Raw genomic sequence first — 11,952 nt, 5'->3', positions numbered from 1 at the left:
ACTAAGGCAGATGCTCTCCATCCCATAGCAAGCGTTGGCATCATAAGGGCTTCTTGAATTACATTGTTTTTCCCTTTAAGATAATCTACGGGTAAAGACGTACATATGCTTTGTATAGCAGTAGTAGTAGTGGCAGCAAGCGGAGAACTTAGGCCCGCAGTAAATTGTAATATCTCTTGTCAGTAGATCTCATTTTCTCGATCCCATCCATGCCCTGCATTTCTCGTCAGAACTCAACTCATTAGCAGCAGTCCAACTTTTCGTGTCACTCAGCCTCAAAAGTTATGTCGTGGTCCCAGATACCTGGTTCGACAAGTAAGGGAGAGGGAAAGTGTAGTGAAAAAGGAAGCCTGAGGATCCCAGCTGTTCAACAGGAACACAGCATTTCTCGATGTGGGGTTAGTTTGCGGATGGAAAAGCTTATGACGCCACAAGAGAAGAGGGGAAGGGCAGCTAAGACATTGTGAAATGTGAGGCTGAATTCGGTACCGTAACCTCGTACCTTGTATGCTGTGCGCGTGGAGAAGGAAAGGCACAGCGTGGTGGCTGCATGGAAATTTCATGTCGTGGCTGTGGAGTGTGAGACCAATATGGATTGGGGAAGTAACATGTTGTGGAAGGGAGATGATAAAGGGACAGAGCGCATTGTCGTTTGGTTATTAGGCATTGCACTCGTAACTTTATGACCGCGTTCATTGGTTCTGCATATCATCAATTCTACAACCAGTTTTGTCAGTTGAAATAAGGATGGAAGTCCTGTGAACTGTTCATAAAATTTCCTACATGATTTCAGGAGCATGACCACAGGAGCCTTCTACTAACAACCTAAGGAAACTCTAGATGCAGCTCGCTATCATGAATAAGAAGAAAACTCCCTGGTATGGCGATGTGAGTTGGTATTCGGATCTGCGTGCATAATAACCCAATAGACACTATAGCAACCGTCATCTTCCACATCGCAATATAGACAAAGTTACTTCTCAATCTGATACATCGAAATTCGGCGTCTTCGTCCTCGGAAGTCTAGGTCACAGCAGCAAAAGTGTCGGGCATATCAATGTATGAGCGGACCATACGTTGCTACGCGTAGGCATGGCGGGCCGATGCATCTTGACCCCATGCATTGCATACTACATTCTGCGTGGTGTGTACGCTGAGCGGGAAGCGCCTAGTCGATGGGGCGTGCATGCAGCAAAATGTCCGATCCGATGTCAGAGGTAGAACATGCGTCTAGCGGTCACACTGGAACGTTGTGCAACGTTGTGTACGATCGGCTGTTGGGTTTGACGTATGCGTGCAACACAGCATGGATGTGGAGGACGATAATGAACAACGTTTGAGGTTGAACATGTACTGCAGACGTCAATACGTCAGAAACGGCTCGAGGGATACTCTTGCATATCTTTGGAACTGGGGAGGGGGAGTGGGTTTGTGTAGCTGCACGTTCATCACAGAAGACATCATGAGTCAAGAAAAGTTGTTGTCGACTTGGGCATGGAGGCCCGCCGTTATTGTTCATTCCTCAGTCCACCGTTACATTCGGTGCACTGTTACTGTTCTTGCGCTGCGTTTGAAAACGCAGTCTATCTCATCCATGTCGCACTCTTACATAGGGTATCATCTTCGGTATTGACCATGGTTGAAGGGTCAAGTGATGATGTGCAAACCAACGCCTTTTGAAACCCCGCCGAGCCCCGGGCTCGATGCTATGCCGTTGAAGACAAAGAACTTTTCGAAGTGGTATCATAACGTCGTGTTGAAACTTCCCAAACGCTGTACAGTAAGAAATCTAGTAACGGTAGATGTCGCTCTTGAAAGGACCCTCAACAGGGAGACCAAGGTACTCGGCCTGGACATCGCTGAGCTTGGAAAGCTCAACGTTGACGTGTGCCAAGTGGAGAAGAGCAACTTGCTCGTCGAGAATCTTGGGCAGAACGTAGACGCCGACATCGAGCTTGCCGGTCTTGCCGAACTCGACGTACTTGTTGCCGAACTCCTCGTCAGAGGCCTTGTACAGCATGATCTGGGCAAGGACCTGGTTGGTGAAGGAGCAGGACATGACGAAGGAAGAGTGGCCAGTGGCGCATCCCAAGTTGACGAGACGGCCCTCAGCGAGGAGGATGATGTAGCGGCCGTTGTTCATCAGGTAGCGGTCGACTTGGGGCTTGATGCTGGTGACGGACTTGGCGTTCTTCTTGAGCCATGCAACGTCGATTTCAATATCGAAGTGACCGATGTTGCAGACGATGGCGTCGTTGGGCATAACCTCGAAGTGGGCGCCAGTCAGAATGTCACGGCAACCAGTGGTGGTGACGAAGATCTGACCCTGAGGAGCGGCCTTCTCCATGGTGGTGACCTGGAAGCCGGAAACGGCGGCCTGGAGGGCGTTGATGGGGTCAATCTCAGTGACGATGACACGGGCACCCATGCTGTGGAGAGCCTGGGCGCAACCCTTACCGACATCACCGAAGCCAGCGACGACGGCGACCTTGCCAGCAATCATGACGTCGGTGGCACGCTTGATACCGTCGACGAGAGACTCACGGCAACCGTACAAGTTGTCGAACTTGGACTTGGTGACGGAGTCGTTGACGTTGATGGCGGGGACGAGGAGACCCTTGCCCTTCAACATGCGGTAGAGGTGGTGGACACCGGTGGTGGTCTCCTCAGAGACACCGTAGCAGTCCTTGAGCATCTCAGGGTACTTCTTGTGGACGAGGGCAGTGAGGTCGCCACCGTCGTCGAGGATCAAGTTCAGGCTCTTGCCATCCTTGAAAGCAGTGAGTTGCTGCTCAAGGCACCACTCGTATTCCTCCTCAGTCTCGCCCTTCCATGCGAAGACGGGTACACCGGCGGCGGCAATGGCGGCGGCAGCGTGGTCCTGGGTGGAGAAGATGTTGCAGGATGTCCAGGTGAGCTCAGCACCGAGCGACTTGAGCGTCTCGATGAGGACGGCAGTCTGGATGGCTGCGACGGGTTAGCGGTGTGCAATCGCAGTGGAACGGGGGTGTGGCATACTCATGTGAAGACATCCGGCAATGCGGGCACCCTTCAATGGCTGGTCCTCAGCGTACTTGCGGCGAGTCTCCATCAGACCAGGCATCTCGTTCTCGGCGAGCTCAATCTCGCGGCGACCGAACGCCGCAAGACTGATGTCAGCAACCTTGAACTTGTGGGCGGGGGCAGACATTCTGGCGGTTTGTTGTGATGTATTGGGGGTATAGAGAAGGGAGAGGGAGTGTGAGGAGGATGAAGAAACAAACGTTCGAGGGAGAAAAGTGGGAGAGATAGCCCCGCGCTCTAGCAGTTGTTGACGCTAGTGGACCCTTAGACTTTGCTCCACATCGGCAGTTTACTGGACGAAGACAACTCACCGCCCGAGAACAATACTAGGACGCGTTGATGAGTCTATTGATGCGATTGGGGAAAAACATGCAGTAGACGTTGGTTTTAGTTGGTAGCATCCATAGCACATCCATAGATGCGCGTACACATGGTCCAGTTCATCCTGTCTTCAAACCTCACGCTGCGGGGCATGAAACGATACCCTGTTGAGCATTTGCGACGCGCCACCTTCTCGATACGAAATGCAGTAAGCTCCTTCGTAAGCACCGAATATCACCGAGTTGATCAACCACGTCCAAACGCTAAAAGTACAAAACTCCGCTCTTGTCGAGCTCAGCTCAGGTATAGTGAGGCACTTGGCCTTTATCGCCCTCGGATCCTGCCGCCAGCGGTGAGACGCCGTTATCAATCTTCTTAGGACCAGGCCTCTTAAAATGCGGCTTCAGTGGTTCCCAGCTTTCCGCATTGTAGCCCTCTTGTATCTTTTGGCACTTTGTGAGACCCCAATCCGTCACGCCAATCATAAGACAGCTCTCGAACATAAACGCCATGCTTCCCTCACCCACCTTGTTGGGTTGCAGATCGACATTAGATGCTTTCTCATGAGTCGCAGCATCAGGTCCATGTCCCGACATGACATTGTGAAGAGAAGCACCGGCGGGCTGGAAACCTCCACCAGTCTTCGCGTCGTACTGGCCACCAATAAGTCCCATGAACTCTGACATGGTGTTGCGGTGGTACCATGGTGGCCGGAATGTGCCCTCAGCAACCAACCACCGTGGCGGGAAGATGACAAAGTCGGCTACTGCTGTGCCAGGCCGGTCTGTTGGCGCAGTGAGAACGGTAAATATGGATGGGTCTGGGTGGTCAAACGAGATGGATCCTATGGTGTTGAAGCGCCCAAGATCGTATTTGTAAGGGTAGTAGAGTCCATGCCATGCGACCACGTCGAACGGCGTGTGTCTCTGCTTCGCGGCGTAGAGATGTCCGGCAAACTTGGCGAGGATGCTCCATTCCGTTTCAGTGTCTTCATCAAAGTCGGCTATGGGTGCTTGGAAGTCTCGCGCGTTGGCGAGGCAGTTGGAGCCGATAGGTCCCAGCTCAGGGAGTGTGAAGTGGCCTTGGTATAGCTCCAAGATGTAGCCTCGCACAGGACCTTCTGGCAACGTGACACGGTACCGAATGCCTCGCGGTATGACGCATATCTCGTTGGGACGTACGATAAGGCGACCCAACTCGGTTTGGATGTCAAGCACGCCATGTTGGGCCACAATCAAGAAGTCGCCATCAGCCGAGTAGAAGGCCTCATTGGCCTCCATGTCTTTCCCTGCCGCATAGATGAAGTATCCAACACCCGACTTCATTGTAGGGTCACCAGCACCAGCCACTAAATGTAGTGAGTGCACCCAATCTACCGTCTCATCTAGATCGAAAGGGTCCCATCGTAGCTGATTTGGAATGTAGTGTATCTTCTCCCAAGGTTTGTTCTCGGGGTTCGTGTTGAATGTTTTCGACTCGCGAGGTTCGAAGTTGCTGTGTCCACAGGAGGGTAGGATGCGGTAAAGCCATGTTTGCTGGTTTTCGTGACGCGGGGCTGTAAAGGCAGTGCCTGAGAGCTTCTCGGCATAGAGGCCATATGGAGGTTTTTGAGGAGAGTTTGCGCCAATTGGCAGCGCGCCCTCTACTGCTTCAGTCCTATATATTGTTAGTAGAGACTAATAGGGCAAGGTCATCTAGCCATACTCATGGTAGGAGTTGAAGCCATTCTGATATCGGTATCTCTCCTTAAAGGCGAACTGGGTAGACGGCATGGTGCTGTTTATTCACACAGGATCAGTCAACTTTGGGGAACTTTCTTCGCAGACTGTAGTAAACAACGATTCAGTACGCGCACCGAGGTGCTAGACGTGTAAATATCCTTCGCGGATGCTGCGGGCATGCAGGGTCGCAGTAGCCGTAGCGAGCTTTCGCTCGGCCATGGCGCAGGCGCGAAATCGCGAGATGCGGTAATGGGCGGCTTCGCATTCCGTCGTTTGTCGCGTCGCAAGAGCAAAGCGGAGAAGAGATGCGCCATCGAGAGCGCTCGTGTCGGCTTACCCCACAAGTGGAGAGCGGGTAGCCCCTGTATGTTGGCAAGTGACGGAATCTTCCCGCGCCCGCCTGCATCCTTCTTCCGTCACAAGCCGGGAATGCATCCCAAGCACCACATGGCCCTGAGAATTGCGACCATGGGGCCGACACCCCGATCCTGGGATATTCTTTAGTCTCTGTGAACCTTGGCCATCATATCAATTGTCAGGGCGAAACTATTGTATGTGAAGTTGTTGAGCATTTGCCGCTACTACAGCAGACATCCATCATGGCTTCACTGCGATCTTGGTTTAGCATACCTCGTGGATCGCACTTCTCACTAGCAAACATCCCCTTTGGTGTCATTTCAACAGCATCATCCAAGTCACCGCGGGTCGCAGTCGCCATTGGAGATCACGCTCTGGATCTCGAAGTCTTTGCCGCAAACAATGGCTTCTTAGGGCTCTCAACAATACAGCCGCATCAAGCTGTCTTCTCACAATCGTCCCTGAACGCTTTTGCAGCACTTGGTCGGCCAATTCACTCCGTGGTTCGGAAGTACATCCAAGGTGTCTTCTCTGTGGACACGACATACCCGGACGTCCTGAAGAATAATGTTGCACTTCAGAAGCAAGCCCTGATACCGCTAAAAGAAATCAAAGCACATCTGCCATTCAAGATTGGTGATTATACCGACTTTTTCGCTGGTATGAACCATGCTTACAACTGCGGCGTCATCTTCAGAGGTCCCCAGAATGCGCTGCAACCGAACTACAAGCATCTTCCAGTCGGTTACCACGGTCGAGCATCTTCAGTAGTTCCATCTGGAACTCCCATTCGGCGGCCCAATGGTCAGATACTGCTCGATCCTACTGCGGAGAAGAAGGTGCCTGCTTTTAGCCCGTGCAAGAAGCTAGACATCGAGCTAGAATTGGGAGCTTTTGTGTGTGGCTCCAATGAACAAGGAGTGCCAATACCAATTGAGAAAGCTGAGGAGAACTTGTTCGGTATCGTACTCATGAACGACTGGTCAGCGAGAGACATCCAAGCATGGGAATATGTGCCTCTAGGGCCCTTCAATGCGAAGAACTTCGGCACTACAATCAGCACTTGGGTTGTACTCGCGGACGCACTGGAACAGTTCAAAATAAAGGGCTTGGACAATGACTCGGAGGTGCTACCCTACTTGAAGGAGAAGAGCGAAAAGAGTGTATACGATATCAACCTCGAAGTTGATGTCAAGAGTATGTTCACATGCGTACCATCTTGAGTATCACACGCTAATCATCTTCAGCGGCATCTGGCAACACAACAACGATATCGAAAGTGAATGCACGAAATCTGTTGTGGTCGTTCCCACAGATGTTGACACATCATACGATCACGGGATGCCCTTTCCAACCGGGCGACTTGTTGGGCTCTGGTACCATCAGTGGTAATTCTCCAGCTGAGTATGGAAGTTTCCTGGAGCAGAGCAACAATGGTAAAGAGACTATCGCACTGGAAGGCGGTGAAAAGAGGACATTCTTGGAGGACGGGGATGAGATCACAATCCGAGGTGTATGTGGTTCGGATGAGGAGGCTTTGGTTGGCTTTGGAGAGTGTATTGGTCGCATTGAGCCTGCTTTGAAGCTAAACTTTGCTTGAGCGCCTCGGAATATGTGAATTCATAGTTTTGACCGTCAAGGTGCAGCATATAGAGTCCTCTAGCTGATCGATGCGATAGAACAGTACTACCGCTGTCCGATGCTAGGGCTTCACTACCAGGCTCTTTTTGAGTCAACTCCACATAATCGATGTTGGACTACTATGGCCTCTTAATTCCCGAACTTTCTGCGAACTGGACTAGCATTGTCGCATGTGCTGATCCCTCGATGTATCGTGCGAAGGAAAGATTCCGCTAACTACAGGCCTTTCACATCTCCACAACACAGCATACGTCACAGCATGATTCATATGCGCTGGAGGAACTTAAGCCTCCCCTGGTAGCATTTTGCTGTTTTAACATCTGAGGTACTCGGTATTCGCCATAATCTTAACATGCTCAACCTTTACAAGCCTCCGCGGACCCGAGGAGCGGAGACTGGAAAGTAGCTCTGGAAAAGTTTGCAATACCAACGCGCAAGTCTGAGGCTCACTCCGCTGCCTCGATAGTTGAACTTGGCTCAAAGCTGCTCCATCGTCCCACCGAAAGTTTGTTGTACCCATTATCCCGTCCTGAAGGGGTTAGCCTATCCATAACGCGTCCCGTCTCCGCACCGTCGCGCTAACAGCAACACCATCGTCCGCGGCATAATTCCGCTACAAACCACACAAGCTTCTGCGCACGATGACATCCGAGACGGCTGCCCCGCAGCGACGGAGCTACGTCGTTGAATCTAATGCTTGGATCGCTGATGGCCAGTCAAACGGAAGCTAATCATGCTGAGCCTGACCATGGGACGCCGCGTCAGGCTAGGGATTTCCTCTCAAGACAAAGCGCATGGCACTGGAGGTATCATGCTGCTATAAGTGTTACCGAAGACTTGAGATCCTTTCTGACTTACAGGTTTTCTTCTCTTACTTCTTTCGCGTCTTGTCATAGACGTTGAGCTTCTCCAACATCATGACTATCCCCATCTACATCGCTGGCGTTGCCGTCTTGGGGTTCTTCTTGTATAAATTGCTATATGGAACGGACACACCCCATATCGAGGGACTGCCAGAAGTCCCTGGTCTTCCTCTCTTCGGAAGCTTGTACGAACTCGGCACGAACCACGCGAAAGTTGCCCAAGGATGGGCGAAGAAGTACGGCCCCGTCTTCCAGGTGAGGATGGGAAATAGGGTAAGCCATAGTCTTTGCAGACAGAGAACACTCTGAAAGGATCGTTAGTGATAATAAAGTTATCTAGAGGATCGTATTTGCGAACTCCTTCGACTCCGTCCGCCATCTCTGGATCACAAACCAGTCCGCAATGATATCTCGACCCATGCTTCACACATTCCACAAGGTCGTGTCTTCCTCCCAGGGCTTTACCATTGGTACTTCGCCATGGGATGAATCATGCAAGAATCGTCGTAAGGCTGCTGCCACAGCTCTGAACCGCCCCGCCGTACAGTCCTACATGCCACTCATAGATCTCGAGTCTACCGTCTCTATCAAAGAACTGCTACACGACAGCAAGGGTGGAGAAATCGATATTGATCCGCGGGCATACTGGCAAAGATATGCTTTGAACACAAGTCTGACACTGAACTATGGATACCGGATAGATGGAAACAAGGACGCACCTCTGCTTCAAGAGATCGTAGATGTTGAGCGTGGTGTCGGAAACTTCCGGTCGACAAGCAACAACTGGCAAGACTATGTGCCACTTTTGAGACTGTTCCCCAGCCAGAGCAATGAAGCGATCAGCTTCCGAAAGAGGAGAGATGTGTACATGGATCGACTACTCAACACCCTGACAGAGAAGATCGAGAAGGGGACTGATAAGCCATGCATTACCGGCAATATCTTGAAAGACCCAGAAGCGAAGTTGAACAGAGGTACATCAAAAGCATCTCATTTTTGGTCTTGTTTATGCTAACACATAATAGCCGAGATCAAGTCTATCTGCTTGACCATGGTATCAGCAGGTCTCGACACCGTTCCAGGTAACCTCATCATGGGCATTGCATACCTCGCAACCCCGAAAGGTCAGAAGATCCAGCGGCGCGCATACGAAGAGATTATGAAAGTCTACCCCAACAACGACGCATGGGAACGCTGTCTCCACGAGGAGAAGATCCCATATATCACTGCGCTATATAAGGAAATTTTGCGATACTGGACCGTCATTCCTATCTGTTTACCTAGAGTTTCAATCAAGGATATCGAATGGAACGGCGTCAACATACCAGCGGGAACAACATTCTATATGAACGCATACGCCGCCGATTATGACGCGGAACACTTCAAGAATCCACAGGAGTTTGACCCGGAGCGCTATTTGGACGTTCCAGATGGCGCGGGAACACCACACTACGGATATGGCGCTGGCTCGCGTATGTGCGTCGGTTCGCATCTCGCCAACCGCGAACTCTTCACTGCGTTCGTAAGGCTGATCTCGGCTTTCGAATTCACGCCCCCAGTGGACCCGCGGGACGAGCCTGTCATGGACTGCTTGGAGGCAAATGCCATCCCCACCAGCCTGACAATGGAGCCGAAATATTTCAAGGTCGGGTTCAAGCCAAGGAACAGGAAACTGCTGGATCAATGGATCAAGGAGAGTGAAGAGCGGACAAAGGAATTGATGTAGATGCGTTTTGAACACAATGATTGCTGTGTAACTGAAAACTTCTACAGTAATCTTGTTCGAATTCGAATCCGAGAGAGAGAGAGAGAGAGAGAGAGAGAGAGAGAGAGAGAGAGAGAGAGAGCTTTTGACAGGGAAGGCACTGATCGCACTTAGATCAGGGGCTTGCATGAATCCACTTTCATGGGCGGCAACATGCCCAACTTGGCCATATCCTGATATGTTTCAAAGATGCTCTCCATCGTATCTACAAAGCCATTGAATCCGAATCTACGCACCTTGTTCCCTGATAGCGTGCCAAAGTAAGCAAAATTGAAGTCGGCCATCACCAACATTTGTTTGTCGGTTTCAGGCACATTCATTGTGAGCTGCCCATCAGACTGCTTCATCATCTCTTCCCAGTCTTTTCCGACTGCCGTCTCCTCAGCCCACCTGCATAGCGGATGCGCCAGCTTCAATTCGAGTGGAGGGCCGTAGCCCAACGGGCAGTCCTTACCGCCAGCAAGATATTTGCTCTCGTACTTTGACTCATCGCTGTCTGGACCAACAACATCAGTGCCGAACCAGCGCCCGAGTTCGTTCCAGAAACGGTCCCAGTTAAAGACCTCACCGTCTTGGGCGTTGAAACGTTGGCATTTGGCTGTATCCTCGAGGACAGCCCACTCACTCAAGTAACCGGTCAGGCGAGCAGTGGAGTGAGTGTACTCTGACTCCCAGCAATGAAAGTCGGCAGGGTATTGGAGAGGCTGTTTTCTGTGTGCTTGGACTGCGGCGTAAACACCGTACGCGAGAAAAGTGTTCATGGCTGCGGTTTGTACTGCGCCGACGACACATGCCGGCATGACGATGTTCCAGTCTGTCTCAGGGTGCTCCTCACAGTACTTGAACAGAAGATCTTCTTGATGGTAGTAGAAGTTCGGGCTGAGGTGCTTGGGCTGAGGATCAGATTCGACGAGTGGCTGGCGCACACGGCCAATGTGTACGCCGTAGTTCTTGCCTCCCGTCTGAAGGAGGATACGTTTAGGTTTGAGGTCAGCTTTTGGTAGAGAGGCAAGGAAATTCCTGAAGAGTGGGACGTTGGCTTCGACCAAGGCTTCTGCTGAGCTGGGATCCATGTCACTTTTTCCATCTCCAGGGGGAAGGTAAGTATAATAGAAGACGTAGTCTGCTTCGACACCTGCGTCTTTTAACGTTTTGGCGATGTCTTCGCCTTTGGAGCTGAGGTCGACAGAGACATGCTGGATCCGGGCGCGCTGATAGTCGGTGAAGAATGCAAGAAGGTCTTTGGAGAATGGCTTTCGGGAAAGCGCGTAGATCTTAGACCAGCGATCAGGAGTATCGAGAAGGGAGCGGATAGTGTTGAATCCTGAGATGCCAGTGGCTCCGCATACAACGGCCTTCAGACCCTTCGCGCTTGCATCAAATGTGGGCAGGTTGCGGTAGATGCCTGATGTACGGAACGGTTGATTCAAGGAGCTAGGCATGATCGTGATAGACTGATGAGATGTTCAGATGATGGATTGCCGTTGAAGTGTTTGTCTTTGCTCTTCCTCAAGCTGGGCCTCTCTTTCCTTTTATGTTGGAGTCGAGATCAAGACTAGACGCTCGAAGCCTAGTCCACCTTTGAGACATCGTAAAGATGTAACTTCAGTAACACCGAAGCTTAACTCGATATCTCGCGCTATGCGACAATGTAGTCATCCATTAGGCGATGTGTCTCGGTGATGAACCCACGAACTGAACCCACGCTCCACGTTGCGTCACAACGTGGGGCCAGTTCTCCATTATTCTTGCTTCAGCAAACCCTCTGCCAAGCTGTAGAGAAGTCCTAGTGTATCTGGAAAAAAGAGGCTCAAGACCGTTAGTTCCCGGCCGCCACGCACGTCAACACCCAGGTGCATGTCTTTTGTTGTTACAGATCATAGAATCTAGCCTTGTCTCCAAGGCCCCAGTTGAAATCAAGTCCACTGGTGTTACTCATCGTGTGCTAAGACCCTAGGACGCTTAGGTGGCACTTCCAAAATCGACATCACTCTATGCATAACCTGCTGCGTTTGGGCTTGCCAAGATGCTACGGTCGTCCTTGTTGAAAGTAGACACTGCATTCTATCAAAAGAAAGTACCCTAGACCATACCAGATCGATCTGAAAGTGCATCAGCCTATACTAAGTGGATCCCGGAGCGGGTATCGGTCGCCGGGGAGGACCCCGAAATGCAAAGATTAGCTTCTTTCAATTCTCTCATCTTCTCTTCACGCCCCAGG

At 51.2% G+C, this 11,952-nt stretch overlaps 4 protein-coding genes across 4 annotated transcripts; 1 reads left to right on the top strand and 3 right to left on the bottom strand.

Moving 5' to 3' along the window:
- Nucleotides 1–1,789: 1,789 nt before the first annotated feature.
- GT037_005218 (s-adenosyl-l-homocysteine hydrolase) lies at nt 1,790–3,190 on the bottom strand (the record flags this gene model as incomplete). The annotated part of the gene is made up of 2 exons (XM_038930265.1): nt 1,790–2,967; nt 3,019–3,190. The coding sequence occupies 2 exons, from the start codon at nt 3,188–3,190 to the stop codon at nt 1,790–1,792; spliced, it is 1,350 nt and encodes a 449-aa protein (XP_038787215.1).
- Nucleotides 3,191–3,683: 493 nt separating this feature from the next.
- On the bottom strand, nt 3,684–5,156 carry GT037_005217 (homogentisate-dioxygenase; the record flags this gene model as incomplete). Its single annotated transcript, XM_038930264.1, has 2 exons — nt 3,684–5,040; nt 5,089–5,156. 2 exons carry the CDS (start codon nt 5,154–5,156, stop codon nt 3,684–3,686), a joined length of 1,425 nt encoding a protein of 474 aa, XP_038787214.1.
- Nucleotides 5,157–5,704: 548 nt separating this feature from the next.
- GT037_005216 (uncharacterized protein) lies at nt 5,705–9,692 on the top strand (the record flags this gene model as incomplete). The annotated part of the gene is made up of 5 exons (XM_038930263.1): nt 5,705–6,659; nt 6,710–6,975; nt 8,000–8,239; nt 8,307–8,940; nt 8,992–9,692. The coding sequence occupies 5 exons, from the start codon at nt 5,705–5,707 to the stop codon at nt 9,690–9,692; spliced, it is 2,796 nt and encodes a 931-aa protein (XP_038787213.1).
- A 149-nt stretch (nt 9,693–9,841) lies between these two features.
- GT037_005215 (uncharacterized protein) lies at nt 9,842–11,173 on the bottom strand (the record flags this gene model as incomplete). Its single annotated transcript, XM_038930262.1, has 1 exon — nt 9,842–11,173. The coding sequence occupies one exon, from the start codon at nt 11,171–11,173 to the stop codon at nt 9,842–9,844; it is 1,332 nt and encodes a 443-aa protein (XP_038787212.1).
- Between the last annotated feature and the right edge of the window lie 779 nt (nt 11,174–11,952).

This window comes from Alternaria burnsii (assembly GCF_013036055.1).
Source record: "Alternaria burnsii strain CBS107.38 chromosome Unknown 740, whole genome shotgun sequence".
Lineage (NCBI taxonomy): Eukaryota > Fungi > Ascomycota > Dothideomycetes > Pleosporales > Pleosporaceae > Alternaria > Alternaria burnsii.
Note: the sequence above shows the minus strand (reverse complement) of the source record. Positions and strands in the feature narration are given on the sequence as shown.